This window comes from Oryctolagus cuniculus, chromosome 3, assembly GCF_051225735.1.
Source record: "Oryctolagus cuniculus isolate XC-2025 breed Fujian yellow rabbit chromosome 3, ASM5122573v1, whole genome shotgun sequence".
Lineage (NCBI taxonomy): Eukaryota > Metazoa > Chordata > Mammalia > Lagomorpha > Leporidae > Oryctolagus > Oryctolagus cuniculus.
This window is the reverse complement of record NC_142869.1, coordinates 2392768-2418575: the sequence shown is the minus strand read 5'-3', so window position 1 is coordinate 2418575 and position 25808 is coordinate 2392768. Positions and strand designations below refer to the sequence as shown.

At 59.1% G+C, this 25808-nt stretch overlaps 1 protein-coding gene across 5 annotated transcripts in view; it reads left to right on the top strand.

Moving 5' to 3' along the window:
• Positions 1-413: 413 nt before the first annotated feature.
• SCLY (selenocysteine lyase) overlaps positions 414-25808 on the top strand; it is a 41904-nt gene continuing 16509 nt past the window's right edge. The window contains exons 1-6 of one of the 5 annotated variants that reach the window (XM_051838253.3): positions 497-566; positions 3953-4065; positions 9944-10082; positions 10185-10278; positions 10579-10679; positions 16730-16910. In XM_051838253.3, coding sequence (XP_051694213.2) covers positions 10230-10278; positions 10579-10679; positions 16730-16910 — 331 coding nt within the window. In that variant the 5' untranslated portion in view covers positions 497-566; positions 3953-4065; positions 9944-10082; positions 10185-10229. Of the gene's footprint in view, positions 567-3952; positions 4066-4481; positions 4639-9943; positions 10083-10184; positions 10279-10578; positions 10680-16729; positions 16911-25808 lie in introns of those variants that run through there. The other 4 variants (XM_089328825.1, XM_051838250.3, XM_089328826.1 and 1 more) reach the window with 4 other exon arrangements.

Sequence of the window (25808 nt, the reverse complement as noted above, 5' to 3'; positions counted from 1 at the left end):
CGGTCGCCCGCTGCCCCTAGCCGGGTCCCCTGATTGGGAGGCAGGGACGGGCCCGGCTCTGCGGGCACGGCCGCGGGGGCTCCCGCACCTGGGGCTTCGCCCTTCGCTGCGCCCCTAACACCTGCCCGGCTCCCCGCAGTCCCTGCCTCCTCCCCACTCGGCTCCGCTCATCCTCGACGACCTTCTCCAGTGTCCCGCCATCCGCAGGCCCAGCCCCGCCGGCTCCAGGAACCGGCTCTTCGGGCCCGCGCTGGGCCGGGCCCTCCGGGACTAGCCCAGGCTCCGCCCCCAGCCGGTCACCTGACCGCGCGCGGCCACTCAGCCTGCGCGCCTCGCCCCGGGGTTCTAGGCGGCCTCCCCGAGGCGCGCGGATTGGCCGGGGCTGCTTCGCCGAGCCAATCCCGACGCGCTCCGGGCCCCGCCCCCGCCCCGCCCCGCCCCGCCCCGCCCCGCCCCGCGGCCTGGGTGCCTGGCGGGCGCGGCGGGTTCGGGCCGCGCGGTGGCGGGAGGGCGGCCGAGATGGAGGCGGGGGCGACGCGCGGCCGCGAGGACAGCCCGCCGGAGAGGTGCGCGCCGTGAGGGGCGGGCGGGCCCGGCCGCCGCCGCCCGCCGCAGGAAGCGCTGCGGCTCCGCGGGGCGAGCGGCCCGCTGCCCTGTCCCGAGCGGCTGAGCGGGCGGCCGGCGGCGGGCGCGCGGGGGCGGGCGTCGGACGCGGGGCCGGGGACCCGGGAGCGGGGTGCGCGATGCGCTCGCGTTTTATTCCTGGAGAAGAGCCCAGACGCGGGCCCTCGCTGTCACCTCTCGGGACCGGGACCCCGCGCTTGCCGTTGCGCCGCGGCCGGGCGGGGAGCGGGGTGGCCGCTGCGGGCTGGGACCACCTCCCCCGGGGTGCGGGGTGGCCGCTGCGGGCTGGGACCACCTCCCCCGGGGAGCGGGGTGGCCGCTGCGGGCTGGGACCGCCTCCCCCGGGGTGCGGGGTGACCGCTGCGGGCCGGGACCACCTCCCCCGGGGAGCGGGGTGGCCGCTGCGGGCTGGGACCGCCTCCCCCGGGGTGCGGGGTGACCGCTGCGGGCTGGGACCGCCTCCCCCGGGGTGCGGGGTGACCACTGCGGACTGGGACCGCCTCCCCCGGGGTGCGGGGTGACCGCTGCGGGCTGGGACCGCCTCCCCCGGGGTGCGGGGTGACCGCTGCGGGCTGGGACCGCCTCCCCCGGGGTGCGGGGTGACCGCTGCGGGCCGGGACCGCCTCCCCCGGGGAGCTGGGTGACTGGGGGTGCGGGGAGCGGGGTGACCACTGCGGGCTGGGACCGCCTCCCCCGGGGAGCGGGGTGACCACTGCGGGCGGGACCGCCTCCCCCGGGGTGCGGGGTGACCACTGCGGGCCGGGACCGCCTCCCCCGGGGTGCGGGGTGACCGCTGCGGGCTGGGACCGCCTCCCCCGGGGAGCGGAGTGACCACTGCGGGCTGGGACCGCCTCCCCCGGGGTGCGGGGTGACCACTGCGGGCCGGGACCGCCTCCCCCGGGGTGCGGGGTGACCGCTGCGGGCCGGGACCGCCTCCCCCGGGGAGCGGGGTGACCGCTGCGGGCCGGGACCGCCTCCCCCGGGGTGCGGGGTGACCGCTGCGGGCTGGGACCGCCTCCCCCGGGGAGCGGAGTGACCACTGCGGGCTGGGACCGCCTCCCCCGGGGTGCGGGGTGACCACTGCGGGCCGGGACCGCCTCCCCCGGGGTGCGGGGTGACCGCTGCGGGCCGGGACCGCCTCCCCCGGGGAGCGGGGTGACCGCTGCGGGCCGGGACCACCTCCCCCGGGGTGCGGGGTGACCGCTGCGGGCTGGGACCGCCTCCCCCGGGGTGCGGGGTGACCACTGCAGGCGGGACCGCCTCCCCCGGGGTGCGGGGTGACCACTGCGGTCTGGGACCGCCTCCCCCGGGGTGCGGGGTGACTGGGGGTGCGGGGAGCGGGGTGGCCGCTGCGGGCTGGGACCGTCTCCCCGGGGCCGCGGGGCTGGGAGAGGCTGAGCGCCTTGGTGTTTGTGTCTCCCTTTCCAACCCCGGAAGGCGTGGAGTCCTTTCTGCTTAGGTGGTTTCCGAGGCTCCGGACCCTGGAACAGGAAGTGTGTGCGAGCCCCCCCCCCCCCCCCCCCGTAGCCGCTCTGCATCCCAGAGCACAGCAGATGGCGCCGAGGCGCGCGTTAGTGCCGCCCAGCCGCCGCAGCCCAAGAGCGTGGGTCAGGAGTCAGCTGACCCGGTGACCCGCGGTGCCCCATCTCTGCTTGTAGGGAAGAACAGGCTTAAGGGCGCAGGATGCAAACTTCCTGCCTCGCGGGGAGATCCCGCCGTGGTAGTACCAGCAGCAGACCGTCCGGCCCCCGTTAGTACCAACAGCAGCCTGGTTCCCCCCCCCTCTAGTACCAACAGTAGACCAGTCCCACCAACCGTTAGTACCAACAGCAGACCCGTCCCGCCCCCGTTAGTACCAACAGCAGACCGGTCCCCCCCCCATTAGTACCAACAGCAGACCGTCCCGCCCCTGTTAGTACCAACAGCAGACCCCTCCCGCCCCCGTTAGTACCAACAGCAGACCGGTCCCGCCCTGGTTAGTACCAACAGCAGACCGGTCCCGCCCCCCCCCTTAGTACCAACAGCAGACCAGTCCCGCCCCCGTTAGTACCAACAGCAGACTGGTCCCGCCCCCGCAGCCTGGTCCAACTTCCAGAGCCTGGGCCCCCTGGGTGAGTGCCCGGCTTACAGGAAAGACGCTGCGTTGATAAGCAGGACCCCCAGGGCCCACCTGTGGCACAGCGGGGTAAACTGGTGCTGGGGTGCTGGTTGTGCCTTGGGTGCCCCCCCCGCCAGCCCAGTCCTCTAGGGCTGCGGGGTTCACCCAGGACCCTGCGCCCTGGGTAGGGTGTGCCCCTCTGACGGCTGTGCCCCATCCAGGACCCTGCGCCCTGGGTAGGGTGTGCCCCTCTGACGGCTGTGCCCCGTCCAGGACCCTGCGCCCTGGGTAGGGTGTGCCCCTCTGACGGCTGTGCCCCGTCCAGGACCCTGCGCCCTGGGTAGGGTGTGCCCCTCTGACGGCTGTGCCCCGTCCAGGACCCTGCGCCCTGGGTAGGGTGTGCCCCTCTGACGGCTGTGCCCCGTCCAGGACCCTGCGCCCTGGGTAGGGTGTGCCCCTCTGACGGCTGTGCCCCGTCCAGGACCCTGCGCCCTGGGTAGGGTGTGCCCCTCTGACGGCTGTGCCCCGTCCAGGACCCTGCGCCCTGGGTAGGGTGTGCCCCTCTGACGGCTGTGCCCCGTCCAGGACCCTGCGCCCTGGGTAGGGTGTGCCCCTCTGACGGCTGTGCCCCGTCCAGGACCCTGTGCCCTGGGTAGGGTGTGCCCCTCTGACGGCTGTGCCCCGTCCAGGACCCTGCGCCCTGGGTAGGGTGTGCCCCTCTGACAGCTGTGCCCCGTCCAGGACCCTGCGCCCTGGGTAGTGTGTGCCCCTCTGACGGCTGTGCCCCGTCCCCTCCTCCCTCACGGCCCAGTGCACCCTGGGTAGTGTGTGCCCCTCTGAAGGGTGTGCCCCATCCCGTCCCCTCCTCCCTCACGGCCCTGTGCGCCCTGGGTAGTGTGTGCCCCTCTGACGGCTGTGCCCGCCCCCCCCCATGGCCCTGTGCACCCTGGGTAGTGTGTGCCCCTCTGATGGGTGCACCCTGTGCCGTCCCTCCTCCCTCACAGCCCTGTGCACCCTGGGTAGTGTGTGCCCCTCTGATGGGTGCACCCCGTGCCGTCCCTCCTCCCTCACAGCCCTGTGCACCCTGGGTAGTGTGTGCCCCTCTGACGGCTGCGCCCCGTCCCCTCCTCCCTCACGGCCCAGTGCGCCCTGGGTAGGGTGTGCCCCTCTGACGGCTGCGCCCCGTGCCGTCCCTCCTCCCTCACGGCCCTGTGTGTGTCCTCCCTCCAGGAAGATTTACATGGACTACAACGCGACCACGCCCCTGGAGCCGGCAGTCATCCAGGCGGTGGAGGAGGCCATGCAGGACGCCTGGGGCAATCCCAGCAGCTCCTACCCGGCAGGTAACTCCAGGCCGCAGGGGCGCAGCCTGCCGCTCGGGCCGCCTTGTTTTGCCTGATTGTCAGCTCCAAGTGCTGAGCCGGGACTTCGGTGCTTTCTCCTCTCCGCACAGCTCCCATTTGTAAACTGAGCCTCGCGCTCCATCTTTGACCTGCCCCCTGCACCCTCATCCGCATGCAGTGTCTCACGGAGCGGTTGTAGGAACAGGCCGGTGTAGCTGGCCCTGCCGGGCCTCGCAGTTTGCAAAGGAAGTCGCTTCAGCTGCCTGCATCGCACGCGGCTTTGGCCTTGTCAGTGTGTTGCTGTGGCACTGAGTGAATGCATGTGATGTTCTTGCTCCCGGTTTGTTCTGCGGAGCGGAGTGGGCGGTGTGCAGCCGGGGAGGCTGTGTGGCCGGGTCGCCATGTTTCTCGGACAGGGGCAGCCCCACAGCTGTGCTTTGACGTTCACTGGGACGCAGCTAGAGTCTCCAACTGCTAAAGCCACTTTCAGACGGAGCACGGTCCAGCCCTGGGACTGCGGACACCTGTGTACCCTTGAGGGTCTCTGTCCGTGAGAGTTAAAAACGAGGGCAGGTACTGATCATTCGTTAACTTATTTGTTGACAGAGCTTCTGGACTCTGCCCTGAGTCTAACCTCTCTTCTGGTGACATGGAACTTCTCACTTGGGAATGTGGAGAATAAGCAGGAACAAGCTTGGGTGTGACACCCGGGCAGAAGGAGCCCTCTGGGCCTTCGTGCAGAGCGGCAGCGGCTGTGGGTCGCCTGGCGAGCCAAGAGCCAGAGCTGTGTAGCCGCCGGCCACGGCCACTGCAGCGGCAGTGGGGGGTGGGCCCTGCCACCCACGTGGGAGACCGAGACGCAGCCCCTGGCGCCCGGCCTCCACCTGGCGCAGACTTGGCCGCTGGGGAGGAGCTGGCAGATGGGGGGAAGGCGGGGCTCTGCCGGGGCAGGGGTGGGGGGTGGGGGGGAGGCCGGGAAGGCGGGGCTCTGCCGGGGCGGGGGTGGGGGGTGGGGGGGAGGCCGGGAAGGCGGGGCTCTGCCGGGGCGGGGGTGGGGGGTGGGGGGGAGGCCGGGAAGGCGGGGCTCTGCCGGGGCGGGGGTGGGGGGTGGGGGGGAGGCCGGGAAGGCGGGGCTCTGCCGGGGCGGGGGTGGGGGGTGGGGGGGAGGCCGGGAAGGCGGGGCTCTGCCGGGGCGGGGGTGGGGGGTGGGGGGGAGGCCGGGAAGGCGGGGCTCTGCCGGGGCGGGGGTGGGGGGTGGGGGGGAGGCCGGGAAGGCGGGGCTCTGCCGGGCCCCTGCCACCCACCTGGGAGACCGAGACGCAGCCCCTGGCGCCCGGCCTCCACCTGGCGCAGACTTGGCCGCTGGGGAGGAGCTGGCAGATGGAAGATCTCGCTCTTGCTCTGCCTTCCAAATAGATGATTAAATAAATCTTTAAAAGAATCTAAAAAGTGAATCACAATTCACCTTCTGTTGATACTCAGTAGAAATACAGACAGACACGGGAAATCACCTCACCACAGAACAGCTCATTTCCACAATATCAGGGTTTGAAGCCTTTGAGGGGAGCTGGAGGAGCTGAGGATGGGCGGCGATTCCTGTGGCCTCGCCCGAGAGCAGTCAGGACTTCGGACTGCGTGGCCCTCAGGGCTGCTGAGATGACGGTGCAGCCAGTGGAGCCACAGGGGGCTCTGTCGGGGGCGGGGGGGGGGGCTAGGGGGGAGGAGGCCGGGGCGGGGGTCGGGGGCAGGAAGGCGGGGCTCTGCGGGGCGGGGGAGGCCGGGAGGGCGGGGCTCTGCCGGGCCGGGGTGGAGGTGGGGGGCAGGAAGGCGGGGCTCTGCCGGGGCTGGGGTCGGGGTGGGGGGCAGGAAGGGGGCGTTTGCATCTCACTGTCAAGCAGGACTTGTTTTCCCTCCCCCGCCCCCAACAGAAGTTGTCAGCAAATATGGCAACAGTGCTATATAGTTTTCTTCTGAAACCCAAGATAGCGGTGGCCTAAACAGCCTACCCCTTACGCGTCTCGCGTCGTCTGGGCCCCGTGGGCCCTCTACCCTGTCAGGACCCGGCCCTTCTGGGTCCCTCTTCTTCCGTCCTCAAGCAGCGCCCCCTTGTGGTCAGGGTGGCTGCTGCGGCCCAAGGACGGAGAGGAGAGGTTATGTCCTTCAAAGATACTTCTAGAAGCGTCACGTCACCACCCTGCCCAGAGCTGTTCGCACGGCCACGGCTCATTGCAATCTGACTTGAGAGGTGCAGTCTTCATCCTGGGCGGCCGTGTGCCAGTGGCCCCTGGTGGGGAGTGTCACTAGTGGGCAGCCCCAGCTCCGGTGGGAGGTGCAGAGCCATCACAGCACCTGCCTCCGAGGAGGGGGTCATGGGAGCGTGAACGTTTTCTTTTTGTCTCCTTTTTTTTTTAAAAAAAAGATTTATCTATTCTATTATTTATTGGAAGAGTTAGAGAGAGAGAGAGAGGTCTTCCATCCAATGGTTCACTCCGCAGTTGGCTGCAACGGCCAGAGCTGTGCCAGTCCAGAGCCTGGAGCTTCCTTCAGGTCTCCCACATGGGTGCAGGGGCCCAAGCACCTGGGCCATCTTCCACTGCTTTCCCAGGTCACAGCAGAGAGCTGGAGTGGAAGTGGAGCAGCCGGGACTTGAACCAGCACCCATATGGGATACCGGCACTGCAGGTGGCGGCTTTACGCACTACACCACAGTGCCGGCCCCTTGTCTCCTTTCTGTAAAAGTTTATCTAGGAATTGGCATACAGAGTGTAACAGAAGCAGAAGTGTGCTGAGGCCGTTTACGGAGCTGTCCCTCAGGCTCGCGAGGCAGATTCTAACCGCGTCACTTGCCAAACTGCGTTTGCCCCTGCACTCCTTCCCGGCGCTTCTCTCCGGTCTTCACGTGCTTCAATGTGCTCTGGCTTCTCCGTCCTAGTCACTGCCGATACTGTTTTCCAACAAGCACCCTTTGACGGGCAGCGTGGGGAGGACGTCCACCAGTGTGCAGTGTGCAGTGATGAGGTTTGCATGCACACGCGCTGTGTGACAGCCCGGCAGGCAGGCAGGGGTGCAGCTCAGGCCCCTGAGTGCCACGGCTCTGCCATCGGCAGGTCCTGGCATGGCGCCGCGTCTCATGCTCTCAGGGCCGAGGGTCTGGGGAACAGGTGACAAGCAAACGAGCAGAAAGGCGTGGGGTGGAGAAGGCTCTAGGGGACCGTGCGGCGGGGCCGGGGCCGTGCCAGGGCTGCACGTGGCCTCTCTGGTAACTGGCTGTGCCGCAGGTGAGAGGTGGGGCCGGCAGGGAAGTGCTGCAGGGGGAGGCTGGGTTGGCGCTGAGAGCACTGGGTGGGGTGGGGGGCTCGTGAGCCAGGCAGGCCCCGTGAGGGCCGGGGGTTCTTCGCCCCAGGAAGAGGCCTGGAGGGTTTGGGCCAGGGAGGAGCAGGTTAGCCTTCTCAAACGTGTTGGTGTTCTGACCACTTCCCGCGAAAGCACCCACAAAGGGCTCCAGCAAGCTCGTCTCTGTGTGCTGCCCGTGCTAGAAATTAAAGCTGAGAGACGTTAGGAATCGGAACTCAGTAGTTCATCACCAGTGACACACCTGTTACCTGCTAGTTTTATAAAAGAGGGCGTATCTAGTGAGAAGCATCGGACGGTTGTCATTCGGAAGTCTTGAACGTCCGGCTCTAGACGAAGGTAGCGGGTCCCGGCTGTGTGCAGCCTGGTGCAGCGTGCGCGTCGTGCAGCCGTTCACTGTGAGAACTGCGCGTGAGAAAGGCAGGTGACGTCCTGGTGCCGTGTGGAAGCAGTGTCGATTCTGTGGGCCGCTCTCGGGAGCCGTCACCCGTGCCTCCCAGGCTCTCCGAGGTGGGACACAGGCATCGTAACTGCCGAGTTCAGTCGCCGTCCAGGGAAGTTGCCTTTCTGAGAAAGACGAGCCTGCATGACCGCGCGTGCATGCATGCACGTGGGGGAAGCCGAGCTGCTGAGCGCGGTCGTGGGGCTTCTCGCGAACGCCCCCTGCAGGTGTTGTGGAAGACATCACCTCTGCAGAAGACCTGCGTTCCCTTCCCCCGCGACCACCAGCCGCTGATGCTGCGCCCCAGCGCTTCTGCCTCACTGGCGTCAGTGTGGACAGCACAGTGCCCTGCCCGAGCTCTGGACACTCCATCACTGCCGGAGGGCCCTGCTTCCCCGCGCTCCCTGTCGCTGCAGTAGTAGCGTGCCTTCCTAGAAGCCTGGAATCTCGGGGCTGGTACTGTGGGTGAAGCTGTCGCCTGTGATGCCAGCATGCTTATGCGAACCGGTTCAAGTCCCAGCCGCTCCACTTCCCATCCAGCTCTCTGCTCATGTGCCTGGGAAAGCAGCAGAAGATGGCCCGTGTGCTTGGGCTCCTGCACCACGTGGGAGACTCGGACAGAGTTCCTGGCTCCTAGTTTTAGCTTGACCCAGCCCCAGCACTGGGACCACTGGGGGACTGAACCAGCAGCTCACTCTCCATTCCTCCCTCCCTCCCTCCCTCCTCCCCTCCTCCCCTCCTCCCCTCCTCCCCTCCTCCCCTCCTCCCCTCCTCCCCTCCTTCCCTTCCTTTCTATGTCTATAACTGCCTTACTTCAAGTAAAGAAATATTTTTAAAAGTGGAACCTTACGAGTAGCTTTGATGTGGCTCCTTGCCGCCGGCATAATTATTTCGTGCTTCCTCCGTGTGGCTGCCCATCTCAACCTTGGGTCTCCTTTTGGTGAGGAGCAGTGTGTGCCACCACCACCGGTGTGGATGCATTCAGCCGGGGCGGGCATTTGAACTGCGTCCAGTTTGGGGCTGTGGCGAGCAACTCTGCTGTGAACATCCATGGCCAGCCACTGGGTGGGCACCTGCTGTCTTTTCCCCGTACACAGTACTGACCGCCAGTGCCCAGGAGTACGGGGCTGCCTCCTCTCGTGAGGAGCTGCCCGGCCCACGGCAAGGTGTTTGCACTGTTCTCTGCTGTCACTGGCAGCGAGTGAGAGTCCCTCCCCCACCCCAGCTCTCACCACCTGGAGGCCAGTGTGATAGGTCCCCGGAGGTAGTGGGTGGGTGTGTTGCTAGGTGGGGTAAGGGAGGTGTCTGCAAAGCACCTTGTAAAGTGTGAGGCCTGTTTTTAAAAAAGAACCCTGCAGAGCAGGTGTGAGAGGGTACAGGAAGCCTACACGCCATGCTGACAGCTGCCACTGCCCCCTGAGGCCGGTGTGGCAAGAGATGGGGCGGGCTCCTGCTTTGGCATCAGCTCCTGGCTTCTCAGGGTGAGGGCGTGGCTTTGCAGCGGGACCGGAGGACTAGGAATGCATTTAGCAAATGAACTCGGAGCCACGTCTCCAGGGGAGGAGGGCCTGTGCCAGGTGGCACTGCTGCCCGTGTTTGTCACGTGGCTCAGAGCCTGTCCTGATGAAGATGGCCTGGGTTCTCCTCCACGCTGCAGGCCTTCGCCACAGAAAGTCTGCGTGGGGTGCTAAGGACTGGGAGGATTACTGTGTTTATTTGTTTTCACATTTCTTCTCTTTTTAAAAAAAAATTATTTGAAAGGCAGAGTTACAGAGAGAGACAAAGGGGGTCTTCCATCGGCTGGTTCACGTCTCAAATGACCACAACGGCCAGGGCTTGGCTACACAGGAGCCAGGATCCTGGAGCTGCATCTGGGTCTCCCACGTGTGTCCCAGCACTTGATCCGTCTTGATCCCAGCAGGGAGCCAGGCTGGAAATGGAGTGGCCAGGACTTGAACCGCCCTCGTGTGGGGTGCTGGCATTGCAGACAGTGGCCGCGCGCCAGCTCCCGCCTTTCTCTTAGCAGTGCTGGTTTATGATAGATATATTTTAGTGATGCTTCTTCACGTTCATTCTGCAAACGAGACTGAGCAGTCAGAAACGTCCCGAGACTCCGGGCTGTAGACCAGGAGTGGCCACCGAAGCGCCGGGACTTCCCTCCCGAGCCTGCCTGCCCTGTCTCCCTGCAGCCACGAAGCACAGCCCCGGGTGACCGCAGGTGCAGGTGTGTCCCCGGCAGACACAGGACTGTGCCCGGCCGAGACGTGCCATTGGACTGTGTGTTGAGTCATGAGTTCTGTTTTTGCCTATTTTTGTTGTTTTGCAGCTTGATCTTAAGCAAATTATTCCACCCTTTCATTCTCCCGTCTTGATGGACGGGAAGCGAGGCAGATGGCCAGAGCTCCCTCTCCTAGCATGCGGTAAGAAAGCCACGTCCTAGGGACCTTGGGGTTCCCAGGGCCCCTCCAAGCTTGCTCCTGGCTCCCACTAATTTCCTTAGCCCAAGTGGTGCTCACTGGTTACCATCGCACCGCTGCCCTGCCGCGTCGTGTCTAGGTGGTAGCATGGCGTCGCGTCCTCGTTGATGGGGTGTGTTTTCTCCTAGAATTGCCCACTCGGCGCTCTCGCTCCTGTGTGTTCGGTTGTTCTGGTACCGTAGTGGTCTCATGTACCGGTCAGACTTGCACTGTACTCACGAGTTTCCTTTTTGGTCCCTCAAGGTCGGAAGGCCAAGGACATTATAAACGCAGCGCGGGAAAACGTGGCGAAGATGATAGGTGCGAACCCTCGAGACATAGTCTTCACCTCCGGGGGGACTGAGGTAAGCTCCCCCGCGTCGTGTTACTTCAGCTGTACGTTGTCATGAAATGCGCAAGTGGTTGGTTTGCTCCAGGTTTTTTTTTTTTTTTTTTTTGACAGGCAGAGTGGACAGTGAGAGAGAGAGACAGAGAGAAAGGTCTTCCTTTGCTGTTGGTTCACCCTCCAATGGCCGCCATGGCTGGCGCGCTGCGGCCGGCACCCCGTGCTGATCCGATGGCAGGAGCCAGGTGCTTCTCCTGGTCTCCCATGGGGTGCAGGGCCCAAGCACCTGGGCCATCCTCCACTGCACTCCCTGGCCACGGCAGAGAGCTGGCCTGGAAGAGGGGCAACCGGGACAGAATCCGGCGCCCTGACCGGGACTAGAACCGGGTGTGCCAGCGCCGCTAGGTGGAGGATTAGCCTAGTGAGCCGCGGCGCCGGCCTGTTTTTGTTTTTAAGAAAGAGTAATGCAGCCGGTGCCGTGGCTCACTTGGCTAATCCTCCGCCTGCGGTGCCAGCATCCCATATGGGCACCGGGTTCTAGTCCCGGTTGCTTCTCTTCCAGTCTAGCTCTCTGCTGTGGCCCGGGAGGGCAGTGGAGGATGGCCCAAGTGCTTGGGCCCTGCACCCGCATGGGAGACCAGGAGAAGCACCTGGCTCCTGGCTTCAGATCGGTGCAGCACCGGCCATAGCAGCCATTTGGGGGGTGAACCAATGGAAGGAAGACCTTTCTCTCTGTCTCTCTCTCTCACTGTCTAACTCTGCCTGGCAAATAAATAAATAAATAAATGTTTGTTTGTTTTTTTTTAAAGGAAAGAGTAATGCTTGATCTTGCTGCATTGAAAATTAGCTTGAGAATTAGCCAACATGAGGTGCATGCAAAATGCAGAAAATGCATGTTTTTTAAAAATGCATGGCTTTCCAATTCTTTTTGCACCAAAATAAACTGACACTAACTTGTTCAGTGTGTCTGATCTGAGACACTGAGAAGGGTAAGGCAGGAGCTAGGAAAGAGCCTCTCTCAGAGCGGCGTGAATTCTGGTTAAAGCTGGTTAAAGCTGGAACGAGAGCGTCAGGTCTGTGGTGGAGCTTGATGGGCAGAACAGTGAAATCATTGCTGCTTTACGGGCAGTTCAGGGGTGCAGAGAACTGACCGGTGTGCAGGGGACAGCCTGTCTTAAGAAGGGACGAGGTGATGTTGAAGACGGAGCCTGCGGCCGCACCACCCACAGCAGTGCCAGAGAACAGCTGGACGGAGCCTGCAGCCACAGACCACCCACGGCAGTGCCAGAGAACAGCTGGACGAGCCTGCAGCCACACCACCTACAGCAGTGCCAGAGAACAGCTGGACGGAGCCTGCAGCTCCACCACCCACAGCAGTGCCAGTGAACAGCTGGACGGAGCCTGCGGCCGCACCACCCACAGCAGTGCCAGTGAACAGCTGGATCTCGCTTGCGCCCTGATGATTGACAGCAGAGGCAGCCAGCACCACAGACGGTCACTCAGCTGCACGGCTCTGGAGCCGGCTTTCCCCCCAGTGGGCGCCCGGACCCTGACGGTCACTCAGCTGCACGGCTCTGGAGCTGGCTTTCCCCACAGTGGGCGCCCGGGCCCTGATGCATGTCCTTGAAGAACTGTAGCAGGAGGTGACGCGCGCTGGACCAGTATGGTCCTGAAGACAAAACACAGCAAAGCATTGGCTCCCAGTGGCGGGAGCAGTCCAGCCCAAACCAGAGCAGACCGGGCAAGAGCCAAGCTCACGGCAGCAGGTCTCTGGGTGCTCGGCGTTCTGCCTGTGACTTTGGCACACAGGGAACACTGCTTGCTAGGAGAGTGTTTGGGGAAAGCCAGCCAGAGCTGGGCAGCCAAGCACCAGGGACGGCTTCCCCAGGGAGGCCCCACGCAGTCTCTCCGGGGCTTCAGTGGGAAGTCGCTAGGCGTCCACCATCTGGTCCTGAGTTGGCTCCTTCTGACGTATTTCTGTCTCCTAATCTTAAAGATTCTCCAGGGGGGCATTCTGTTGCTTTACAGTGTAAGACTGATTGACGTGGTCGCATTCCTGGGACCCTCAGGTCATGGGATGGCACCACCTACAGAGGTGTCTGGAACCTGGTGCAGCTGGTGCTGACATACAACTTACATCTTTAATTTCTGTCCTGACTCCATTTCCACAAACTTTGTAAAGTCTCCTGTTTATCCTGTCAGTGAATTCCAGGTGGCTGGCTGCATACTGTAATCCAGGTGTAAAGTGACTTGCTTCGCGTCTCTAGTTCAATAGGGAGCTTCCCCTTCACTCCCCAGGAGTCGTTCCCTCGAATCCCTTCCGCGTTGGTTCGTTACCAGGAGGCAGAGGTCGGCCTTCTCCCAGGGTTTCGTTTTCAATTGAAAGTCGAGCAGGGGCCTCCCAGCCTCTGCTGAGTCAGTGACTCTGGGAAGGGAGGCACGATGGCTCTCACGGGTGACGTGGCATCCGGGTAGAAAACCCCAGAGAGTCTGCAGCTAAATTATTAGTGTGAACAAGAACACACAGTTTTTAGGTTTTGTGAGGCCGAGAAACGAGGCAGGGAGGGGCTCCCCTCAGCTGCTTCAGCTCCCGGCTGCCTGCAGCGGCAGTCGGCGCACAGGGGCTGAGGCTGGGAGCTGGGAATCCGTCCAGGTCTCCCACCTGGGTGGCAGGGACCCAAGAACTTGAGGCACCACCGCTGCCTGCCAGGGCCTGCACCAGCTGGGAGCAGAGCTAGGGATCGAACCCAGGCACCGCAATATGGAACTGGGGTGTCTGAACCACCAAGCCAGGTGCCCGTGCCCTGTTGGAGGTGTTTGGTTTTTATTTATTTGAAAGGTAGAGTGGCAGAGAGAGAGAGAGGTCTTCCATCTGCTGGCTCACTCCCCACATGGCCACAGCGGCCGGAGCTGGGCCAGGCTGAGCCAGGAGCCAGGAGCTTCCGGGTCTCCTCGTGGGCGCGAGGGCCCAGCGCTGGACCATCCTCCACTGCAGCACTGGCCTGCCCTGGTGGGTTTTCATATGTGCCAGCAACAAGTCAGGGTGTCCAAAAATGATCCAATACTTAGAAAATAAATCTGGCAAAACAGGATTTGTAAGACACCCCCTCACCACTGCCACCGCCACATCTAGGGAAGGTGGAATACTGCTGAGAGCCTTCAGAGAAGTTTTCAGTGAGTGGGCAGTGTAGCCTGTTCACAGACCAGCAGACTCAGTGTTATAATTTTTTTTTTTTTTGACAGGCAGAGTGGACAGTGAGAGAGAGAGACAGAGAGAAAGGTCTTCCTTTTCCATTGGTTCACCCTCCAATGGCCGCTGCAGCCGGCGCACTGCGCTAATCCGAAGGCAGGAGCCAGGTGCTTCTCCTGGTCTCCCATGGGGTGCAGGGCCCAAGCACTTGGGCCATCCTCCACTGCACTCCCGGGCCACAGCAGAGAGCTGGCCTGGAAGAGGGGCAACCGGGACAGAATCTGGTGCCCCGACCGGGACTAGAACCCGGGGTGCCGGCACTGCAGGCGGAGGATTAGCCTAGTGAGCCGCGGCGCCGGCCTCAGTGTTATAATTAATCTCTAGATTCGGTGTGGCCTTTAGCAAAGTTGTGACACTTGTTGGGTGGAGGCGCCCTGAGTGATTTATGTGGAAACAAAAGGCCAGGACCTCTTGAAGATTAGCACAGCGAGAGGACTCGCTCCCCCAGAACTCAAGTCTCACGGAGCCCTGCCAGTTGAGGCAGGGAGGCTCTGGGGCAGAAACGGCCGTGCGTGACCGGGCCCTGGTCGTGTGCTGAGGGTGCCCAGGACGGCTCCAGCACCCACCTGGGAGTGGGCGCAGTTGGCACCAGGCCCGAGTGCTCGTCAGTTTTCCTGCCTCAAGCAATCGTAAGAGCCTCGTGTGTGACCAAGGAAGGGCAGTGCTGTGGCCTTCTACGTGGTGTGGGGACAGCTGAGCAGTCCCAGAGAGGAAGCCACTGCACTTCTGCCTGAGACCCCAGAGGTAACTCAGCTGGAGAAAGCAGACTGAGAATACGCTCTGTGACATTGGAGTGGTGCCTTTGTGAAGTGTAACCGTGAAGAACACGTTGACGGCGTCTGTCACTGCAACCAGCGTAAGTTGGTCTAACCCTGAAGGAAGCAGCAGACAGACAGGGAGCAGGAGGTACTTACAACGGGCAAGCAGCAAAGGGCAGCACCAGGACACGGGCCTGTGAGTGCGGAGACACCTGCTCCTGGGACGCAGGAGCCTGAAAGCAGCGAGACACCTGTGAGCAGGGTGGAGGCCGGCACCTGGGGCGTGAAGCCGCTCCTCCAGCTCTTTCCAGACGGTCCGCTAGAGAAACGGACAGGAAGCAGCTGCGTTATTCACAGAGGAGAACCCGAGTGCTTCCCCCCTCGGCCTCATTGGCCGTCAGACCAAAGGCGCGGCGACAGCGAGGCCCCTCCCCACAGCCGTCCTGGTGGGGAAGGGGAAGGTCAGGGGTACCACGCGGCGACCCTCCATGCTGACCAGAGGGTAAGCTGGAAGGCCGTGTTGGAAAGGGGGCTGGCCTGGTGCAGTGGGGCTGAAGTCCTGCCCCCCTCTGAGCCAGTGGTTCCCCCGGCGTGTGCGCGTCTGTCCTGGGAAGACGAGTGATGCAGAGCGGACAGGCCACGCAGCTCTGCATGACACGGATGGACCTCTGCTTGCTGAGTGAGGGAACTGGGTCAGAAGAATGAGCTGGACACAGGGAAGGCCGAGGGAGCGCGAGGCCAAGGTGGGGCTGAGGCGTCCACCAGCCAGGAAAGCCGAGGGCCGTGGCTGCCACCTGGAGTGAGGCAGAGTCCTTCCCTTACTGCTGATGTTGGAATTGAACTTCTGCCCCAGTGCTGCACGCACACATGGTTCAGCTGCGCCTGGCGGGACAGGGCTGCACTGGCTTGGTGGAATGTGGTGGTGGCACTGTGGACAGGGCTGCACTGGCTTGGTGGAATGTGGTGGTGGCACTGTGGACAGGGCTGCACTGGCTTGGTGGAATGTGGTGGTGGCACTGTGGACAGGGCTGCACTGGCTTGGTGGAATGTGGTGGTGGCACTGTGGCCTGGACGCCTGGTGGCTCTCCAGGAAGGGCCAGGCACTGGACTGTTGTGGCCTGGGAGGACGTGGTTGCGTTTTAGAGTCCACAGGGTCAGCCAGCACGGCCAGGTGTCTTGGGAACCACAGGATCCTGCCAGGTCACCGTGGGGTGCTGGGCTGCTTCTCAGCTGGTGGCGGGGGGGGGGGTGGTGCCCGGAACTACCCATCATTGCATCTTCTTTTCACCGCCCCCCCCCCAGAGGGCCCCCTTCCATGGGGCTGCAGGGCCCAGAATCACTGAGGGGGCATCGTGGACTTCTAAAGGAACTGGTCGGCTTCAGCCCCTCGGCCATCCCTCCGCTTGTCTGACTGGAAGCCGCTCAGATCGGGAAGGAACTGCTGGGCTGGTCCCCAGGTGGACGGCGGGGCTGGCAGCCACCTATTGAGTCTGCACACAGCCTGGCCATGTGTGCGTGGCCCAGCCCAGGACACACGGCGTCCAGCAGGACTGCTGTGGGATGCGTTCAGACGTGTGAACAGTTGGATCTTTCAGTGACGTTCAGTTCCATTCACATGAAGGCCAGCAAGACCACTTAGCGGCGCTGACCTAGCAGCAGGAGTGGCAGCCAGGCAGTGGCCGCCCTGACAGCTCACCTGGGCTGTGCGCCGGGAGCCCAGGCGGCCCCTCCCGGAAGCTGTGCCAGCCGCTCTCCCACAAGCCGTGGGGGCCTGGGTGAAATACTCTTTGTTGAAAGACATAAAATTTAAAAGTTCGTAATGCCGCGTTACAACAAACATGTAATGGACTGGAAATGAATTCTCAGGTTTCGGAAAGCCTGGGAGCCTCAAAAGTTTTGTAGTTCACTTTTCCAGAGGTGCAGCTCGAGAAGGTGAATTTCTTTGAGGTTTTGTCTGCTTGTTCTCTACCGGTAACCACAAAAGACAGCAAGAGAGAGCAGTACTCTGACCGCTGCCTTGGGGCAAGGTTTGTAAGTGCTTTTTCTGCTGTATCTCTGCAGTCAAACAACTTAGTGATCCATTCTGCGATGAAAACCTTCCACGAAAACAAAGCCTCCGGAGGGGGCGCGCTGGAGCACCCCAGCCCGGTAGAGGGGGCCACGCCCCACTTCATCACGAGCACAGTGGAGCACGACTCCATCTCTCTGCCCCTGCAGCACCTGGCAAAGGAGCAAGTGGCCGGTGAGTGGACCAGAGCCCTCTGGAGGGCGGCCGGGGGCAGAACCGGAGCCACTCGCGGGTGGTCACGTTTCGTCGGACATGCCCGTTTCGTTTATCAGTAGTGGACGTTGGGAATGACGGGTTCTGAACACTGGTGTGGGAGTTCTCGCGTGGGCACACGTCTTCGTTTCTCTTGGCTTAAACCTAGGAGTGGAATCGTACGGTCATGGAACTCTAGTCTGCAGCACCTCTGCTGGACCCAGGCCTCTGCTCTCCCGAGGGTGAGGAGCTGTGCCGTTTTGTTATGACCAGCAGCTTACGCGGGTCACAGCTTCTCCAGGTCTCACCCACATGTTTTATCCATCTTTTTTATTAGGACTATCCTAGGGGGTGAAGTGGAATCTCGTGGAGGCTTTGGGTTTGCATTTCCTCGATGGCATTTTGCATGTCCTCATATATTGTCTTTGGAGAAATATCTATCCAAATCCTCGCCCTTCTAGAAACTGGATAACTTGTCCTTTTATTCAGTTCTAAGAGTTCTTTTTATATATTCTTGACACTAGTCCCTCACCAGATATTTAATTTGCAAGTGTTTTGTCCCATTTTGTGAATTTTTTTTCCTAGATAGTATCTTTTGAAAAACAAGCTTTTAATTACAATGACCTTTTTTTTTTAAAGATCTAATTATTTGTGGGGAGCAACTGGGACTAGACTGTTACTCGAATTAAGACTTATTTTATGCATCTGCTCGCCCACAATATGGCGCTGGGAGAGAAGAAAACAGCTTCTACACAGCTGCCTCCAGTTCAACCAATAAACAGCAGGACCTGCTCCTGATTGGAGGAGAGCAGCGTACTCGGCGTGTGGGTAGCAGAGTTGGGATTGGTGGAAGAGGACTATAAAGGAGGAGAGAGACAACATGCACCAGGAACATCTAAGGGGAACATCTATCTGAAGGAACACCTGTGCAGCCCCTGAGAGAGCCGGCCGGCGGTGTGCTGCTCCCCCGCGGAAGTGGGGAAAGTGGCAGGGGGAACCGCCCTTCCACGGAGGTGGAAGGGACGGTAGCCAACCCGGGAAGAACCAGCAGCAAACCCGGGGAGGGCCAAGCAGACCAAAGAACAGCGCAGGGTCCTGTGTCATTCCTCCACGAAGAGGGGGAGCGACATTATTTACTTGAAAGTCAGAGTTAGAAGGAGAGGCAGAGAGAGAGAGAGAGAGAGAGAGAGGTCTTCTATCCACTGGTTCACTCCGCAATTGGCAGCAACAGCCGAAGCTGCGTCGGTCCAAAGCCAAGAGCCAGGAGCTTCTTCCAGGTCTCCCACAGGGGTGCAGGGGCCCAAGCACTTGGGCCATCTTCCACCACTTTCCCAGGCCACAGCAGAGAGCTGGATCAGAAGAGGAACAGCTGGGACTCGAACCGGCGCCCATATGGGATGCCGGCACCGCAGGCAACAGCTTTATCCACTATGCCACAATGCCGGCTCCTCAATGACCTTTTTTTATTTTTTGACCTTTGTATCATATATAGGAAACTTTTGTCCTACCCAAGGCCATGAAGATTTATTTGTATAAATACATTTACAGATTTTATTTATTTATTTGAGAGGTAGAGTTACAGACAGAGAGAGGCAGAGACAGAGAGAAAGGTCTTCCATCCGCTGCTCCACTCCCTAAATGGCCACAATGGCCAGAGCTGGGCTGATTTGAAGCCAGGAGCCAGGAGCTTCTTCCAGGTCTCCCACGCTGGTACAGCAGCCCAAGAACTTGGACCATCTTCCACTGCCTTTCCAGGCTGTCAGCAGGGTGCTGGATTGGAAGTAGAGCCAACAGGACAGGAACTGGCGCCCATATGGATGCCAGCACCACAGGTGGAGGCCTAGCCTACTATGCACAGCCCTTGCCCTTCTATATATATATATATATGTGTGTGTGTGTGTGTGTATTTAGTTTTAGCTCTTATAGTTATGTCTCTGCGACATTTTGAGTTATTCTGTGTATGGTGTGAGTAGGAGCCCAGACTTCTTTTGGATGTGGACGTCCAGGGGTCCAGCGTATTTGTCAGAGTCTTCTCCCCCATCAGTGGTCTTGCACCTGTGTGAAAGGCCAACAACCATATGGTGGGAGTTTGCTTCCGGACTCTGGATTCTATTCCATTGATCTGCGTTTCTGTTAGGTTGATACCAGACTATTTTTGATTGTAGCTTTGTAGTAAATTTTGAAACCAGGGAGTGCAAGTCCTCTGAATTTGTTCTTATTTTTCAAGACTGTTTTGGCTATTTTAGCTGTCTTGAATTCCTCAAGGATTTATAGGATGTGCTGGTTAATTTCTGCAAAATGCAAATCCAGCTAGGAATTTGGTAGGACTGCTGGATCCGTGGACGGATTTGGTCATCGAGCGTGGGCTGCCTTCCAACTTGAATTCCTTCCGGTTTTGTGCTTTTCCAAGTTAAGTTTTGCACTTTCGTGAAATGTATTTTAGGTGGCGTTTTCTTATTTTGCCTTTGAGCTGTTTATTGCCAGCGTACACGAGTCCGTTGACTTTATGTGACTCTCGGAGGAGCGTACAGCCCAACTGACCTGATCTGTCACTTCCGATTCCTTTACTGGGTTCCTTGGGAGTCTCCTCTACAGAGGTGATGGGGTGGGCAGAGACGGTCTGGCTTCTTGCTGTCCTGGATTGTCTTTTATCGCCTGGCTCCCAGGATGGCACCTGTGAGCAGTTGGGGAGCAGGTTGGAGAGCAGGCGTCCTGGAGCTGCTCCCGTCTCACGGCCGCTCGTTGGCTCATCGCTGAGGAGGACGCGAGTGGCGGCTCCCACGCTGTCTTCTTCAGCTGAGGAAGCTCCCTTCCGCCCCGTCCTGTCAAGGGCTTTTGTTAGGAGGAGGCGTCCGCTTTTGTTAGTGCTTTTATTTGCATTTCTTGATGTGACGCCATGGTTTTGCTGTGGTTCTGTTGATAATGCTGTATTTCATGAATTGACCGTCAGCTGTTCAGCCAGTCTGCACACTTGGTCACGTGGCCATGGGGTATAGTCTTTGTCATATGTCTCTAGATTTGGCTCACTTTGATGAGCTTTGTGTCAACATTTGTAAAAGTTACTGATCTGTCATCTGTCTGGTTTGGTTTCTGTCGGGATAAAATTGGCTGGGACATGCTCCTCTACTGCTTTTTCAAAGAATTTGTGAATACTTGGGTCACTTCTCTAAATATTTGATAGAAGTTGTCAGTGATACCATGTGGTCCTGAGCTTTGCTATGTGGAGGATTTTTAAATTACTGAGTTGATCTCTTTACTTATTGTACTTATTGAATCTACTCAGATTTTCTATTTTTTCTGGAGTCCTTTTTTTTTTTTAAGATTTATTTAAGGGGCCGGCACTGTGATGTAGCAGGTAAAGCCGCTTCCTGCAGTGCCAGAATCCCATATGGGCGCCGGTTCAAGACCTGGCTGCTCCACTTCTGATCCAGCTCTCTGCTGTGGCCTGGGAAAGCAGTGGAAGATGCCCAAGTCCTTGGGCCCCTGCACCCGCGTGGGAGACCCGGAAGCTCCTGACTCCTGGCTTTGGATCGGCTCAGCTCCAGCCCTTTGCTGCCATTTGGGGAGCGAACCAGCAGATGGAAGATCTCTCTCTCTCTCCCTTTCCCTCTCTCCCTCTCTCTGCCTCTCTGTGACTCTGCCTTTCAAAGATTTATTTATTTATTTGAAAGGCAGAGTTACAGAGAGAGGCAGGGGCAGAAGCAGAGCGAGAACTCTTCCATCTGCTGGGTCACTCCCCAAGTGGCCACAATGGCCAGGGCTGGGCCAGGCTGTAGCCAGGAGCCTGGAGCTTCATCCCCAGGTATTTAGGCCACCTTCTGCTGCTTTCCCGGGTGCATCAGCAGGGAGCTGGATGGGAAGTGGAGCAGCTGGAACATGAACCAGTGCCCACATGTGATGCTGACACTGCAGGCTGCGGCTTAGCCCTCTACTATGCCACAGCGCCTGCCCTCGGAGTCCTTTTCGTTTGTGTCTTTCTAGAAGTGTGTCTTTGTCATCTGTTATCTGTGTTGTTGGCATACAATTTTTATAGTATTCTCTTGCAATGCTTTTTATTTCTATGAGGTAGGTAAACCCCCTCTTTCATTCATGATTTTAGTAATTTTTCTTTTTTTTCCCTCTGGTCAATTTAAAGCTTTGGATTGTTTTTTTTTTTTTTTCCTCTTTTTAAAGACCCAACTAATGATTTTTCTGTGTTGGTTCTCTGTTCTCTATTTTAGTAAATTCCACTTTAGCCTTTATTATTTCCTTCCTTCTACATGTTTTAGCTTTAGTTTGCTCTTATTTTTCTAGTGTCCTAAGATGGAATGTTAATTATTGACTTACATCATTTTTTTTTCTAATACAGACATTAGCTGTTTAGGGGTCTATTCAATTTCCACATATTTCTGAATAAGTCGTACTCTGTGGCCCAGCCTTGTGGTCTGTGCTAGAGGATTTCCCACATGCACTTGGGAAGAATTTGTGCTCTGCTCCAGTTGAGTGGAGCTGTTAGGTCCAGTTGTTGTTGCTGTTAATATTTTAGTTATTTATTTGAAAGGCAGAGTTACAGAGAGAGAGAGAGAGAGAGAGAGAGGGAGGGAGGGAGGGAGGGAAAGACAGAGAAAGATCTTCCATCTGTTGGTTCACTCCCCAGATGGTGGCAACTGCCAGAAGCTTCTTCCAGGTCTCCCACGTGGGTGCAGGGGCCCAAGCACTTGGGCATCTTCTACTGCCTTCCCAGGCCACAGCAGAGAGCTGGATCGGAAGTGGAGCAGCCGGGACTAGAACCGGCGCCCACACGGGATGCCGCTGTCTGAGGCGGTGGCTCCACCTGGTATGCCACAATGGCCGGCCCCGTGGTCTAGTTGGTTCAGTCTTCTGGCCCTTTATAAAATTCTGTCCAGTTGTTGTGATCATGGTTGGAAATGTGAATCTGAATTATCCAGCTGCTGTGACCAGTTTCTCCTGTGTTCAGTCTGTCGGTTTTCGCTTCAGGTATTGTGAGGTTCTGTTACGGGGTGCTTGCACGTCTGTATTTGTTACGGATCCTTGATGAGTCCGTCATCTTTATGAAAGGTCCCTCTTCCTCTCTGGTAACGTTTGTTGTAAGTCAGTCTTGTCTGACGTTAGTATAGCCGTGCTAGTTATCAGTGGCTGCTGCTGGCGTTGTCATCTTTTTCCAGCCTTCCGCTTTGACGTGTGGCACCTTTGGATCTGATGTGGTGTCTGTCATACTCTGAGAGGTGCACTGTGGCTGTCAGAGTAAGGATAGGGGCTGGCGCTGTGGTGTAGTGGGCTAAGCCTCCGCCTTCAGCACTGGCATCTCATCTGGGTGCTGGTTCTAGTCCCGGCTGCTCCTCTTCCAGTCCAGCTCTCTGATAATGCACCCTAGAAAGCAGTGGAAGATGCTCAAGTCCTTGAGCCCCTGCACCCACGTGGGAGACCTGGAAGAAGCTGCTGGCTCCTGGCTTCAGATAGGCCCAGCTCTGGCCATTGCGACCATTTGGGGAGTGAACTAGCGGAAGGAAGACCTTTCTCTCTCTCTCTCTGTCTGTAACTCTACCTCTCAAGTAAATAAATAAAATCTTAAAAAGAGAGTGACTGAGGATAGCCATAGGCCTGCTCCGACGCCCTGCAGGGCAGACGTGGTGGGTGTGCCGCTTGGTCTGGGGCAGCCTGGCCTGTGGATTTCCAGGAGACTCCACCCCCTCCACACATGCGACTGTCATGAACCTTAACACAAGCTCAAACTACCTTATGAAAGAAGCAGCTGGCGCTAACCCAGCTGAACACAGGCACGGGAAAGTGCAGGAAGAGGTCTCGAACGCTGGCTGGACACTCCCCTGGTCCGTGGCCGTCTGACCTCTCATCACATCTGGCCCTTGCCGCTGGCCTGCTCCTGCGTCTGCGCCGTGTGATGCTGCTCCATCCTCGCTGCCAGCTGGGCCCCTGGGAAAGCGAGGCCAGAGCAGGACACACGGGGAAACAGCCAGAGCAGGACACAGGCCTCCGCAGACAGCACACGGGCGGCCCTCTGTCTGGTTGGGCAGCCCCTGGGACGGCCCTCCTCTGTCTGGTTGGGCAGCCCCTGGTCCGGCCCTCCTCTGTCTGGTTGGGCAGCCCCTGGTCCGGCCCTCCTCTGTCTGGGGCAGCCCCTGGGACGGCCCTCCTCTGTCTGGGGCAGCCCCTGGGACGGCCCTCCTCTGTCTGGGGCAGCCCCTGGGACGGCCCTCCTCTGTCTGGTTGGGCAGCCCCTGGGACGGCCCTCCTCTGTCTGGGGCAGCCCCTGGGATGGCCCTCCTCTGTCTGGGGCAGCCCCTGGGATGGCCCTCCTCTGTCTGGGGCAGCCCCTGGGGCGGCCCTCCTCTGTCTGGTTGGGCAGCCCCTGGTCCGGCCCTCCTCTGTCTGGTTGGGCAGCCCCTGGGACGGCCCTCCTCTGTCTGGTTGGGCAGCCCCTGCCTTGTTCCACCTGTTCACCCTTCCTGTGGCTGTTGGCGCGGCTGGGCTCACACCTGCACGCTGTGTTTCTGGATGTGCCCTGTGTTGTGGTTTCTTTTTTTCTGCTTTGCTGTCTTTTCACTGAGTATTTTCTGGTGTAACACTTTAATTCTTTTAATTCTCTCTTCACTTTTTAAAGCTTAGTCATTTGCTTAGTGACTGCTCCGGGGCTGCTCAGATGCACATGACCTTTCCTACTGCAGGTTTGTACCAGCTCACCTCCCGGTGCCAGAGATGTCACTTCTGCATTGTTCTGCTGCCTCTACTTTCTGTGTTTGTGCTTTTTCTGCTGTTCATATTGTATTCATTTATGTTACAACTGAACCATCCATTGTTACAATCGGCTACTTAATTTCAGTCCTTTTAAAGTATCTTAAACAGACAAGCGTGTATTTATAGCGTTTGCTCTCCTGGGTCACTTGCTGTGACCTGAAGAACTTCCTTTTGTGTTTCCCGTAAGCCCCGCACCACTGTTGGGTCCTCTCCTTTTTGGTTTATCTCGGAATGCCTTTGTTTTGCCTTTGTTTTTGAAAGGTGATTTTGTTGGGTGTAGAATTGTTGGTTGGAGACCAGTGTTCAGCCCAGTGGTTATGATGTTAGTTAACACACCCACTCCCACTCTGAGTACCTGGGATCAGTCCCTGTGTGCAGCTCCTGACTCAGCTCCCTGCTAGTGCAGACCCGGGAGGCAGTGGTGGCGGCTCCAGGACTGGCTTCCTGCCACCCACATGGGAGACCTGGGTTGAGGAGCTAGCTCCCAGCCTTGGCTTCAGCCGCTGTGGCCATTTGAGCAGTAAACTAAAAATGGAGGGGAGAGTTCTCTTCTCCCACCAGTTCAAATAAATCTTGTTTAAATGATTTATTTGTTTATTTGAGAGGCAGAGTGACAGAGAGAGATCCTTCATCCACTGAGTTTCACTCCCCAAATGGCCACAATGGCCAGAGAGAGCTGGGCTGATCCGAAGCCAGGAGCCAGGAGCTTCTTCCGGGCCTCCCACACGGGTGCAGGGGCCCAAGGACTTGGGCCATCTTCTGCTTTCTCAGGTGTATTAGCAGGGAGCTGGGTCAGAAGTGGAGCAGCTGGGACTTGAACTGGCACCTAGATGGTATGCCGGCACCACAGGCAGAGGTTTAACCTACTACACCACAGTGCCAGTCCCTCAAATAAAGTTTGTAAAAGTTAATTTAAAGTTTATTGCTTGGCTGTTCCTTTCGGCGCTGAGCCCCTCATCCTGCCTTCTGAGCGCAGGTGGTCCTGATGAGAAGTCAGCTGTCGTCCCACTGGGGCTCACCTGTGCCTGCCAGGTCGGCTTGTCGTCAGGCTAGCTTTGTGGGCCTTTGCATGTTCCTGCCGCTATGTGTCTGGAGTGTGTGTCTGTCTGTCCCACCCACAATCTGCCGCGCTTCTCCGGTGTGCAGCGTGGTTTCCATCGCGCTTGGAAAGTCTTCAGCTGTCGTTCCTTCATACCGCCTTTCTCCCGTCTCGCCCCTCTCCTCCCACGGTACCATTTTGTGTGTACTGGGACTTAATGGCACCCCACACTTCTCTGGCTTTGTTGGTTTTTCCCATTGTTTCTCTCTGATGTGGGATTATGAAATCTGGCAATCTGTCTTTAAGTTTGTAGATTATTTTTTCCTTGAGATCCAATCTATTGAGCTCCTGTAGTGAATTTTTCATACCAGTTATTGTACAAGGAGTCTTCAGAGGTTCATGGAGAATGTATATTTTGAAAAAAATGCATAATTTCAATTTTTTTGCACATATGTAAACTCATCTTTAAAAATGTATATTTAATTATTTAGTTGATAGAGAAAGAGGGAGAGATCGTTGATCCTGGTTCACTTCCCAGCTTCCCACAGCTGCCAGACCGGACTAGGCTGAAGCCAGCAGCCTGGCGCTCCCACTGGGCATTGGGAACCCAGCTCTCGGAGTCCCTGCTGCCTCCCACGATGCACATGGGAGGAAGGTGGATCCTGAGTGGAGACGGGACTCGAACCTGGGCCCTCTGACGTGGGGTGCGGGCATCCCAAGGAGCGGCTTCACCTGCCGCCCCTGGTGCCCACTCCTAAACTCACCTTTTAATTCCATTCTTTTCAGTCCCAGAGTTCCCACTGGGTTCTTTTCCGTAATCCCTGCATCACTGGCAGTCCTGCTTGATGACACATTGTCATCCTACCCTCCGTTACTTCTCCAAGCAGGGTCGTGGGCGGTTTCTGTTGCTCATCTTTCTACCCGCCTGCTTCCTTGTTCCTGAGACTTCTAGGTTTGAACTCCCCTGCGCGTCTGATGGCAGTCACTTCTTTTGGGGAAAACTTTTGCCTCTCCCTCCGCAAACCCCGACACTTCCCTGGAGTAGGGGTGGGGACAGCAGCCTGCTAGTCAGCATGCCTGGCTGCCGG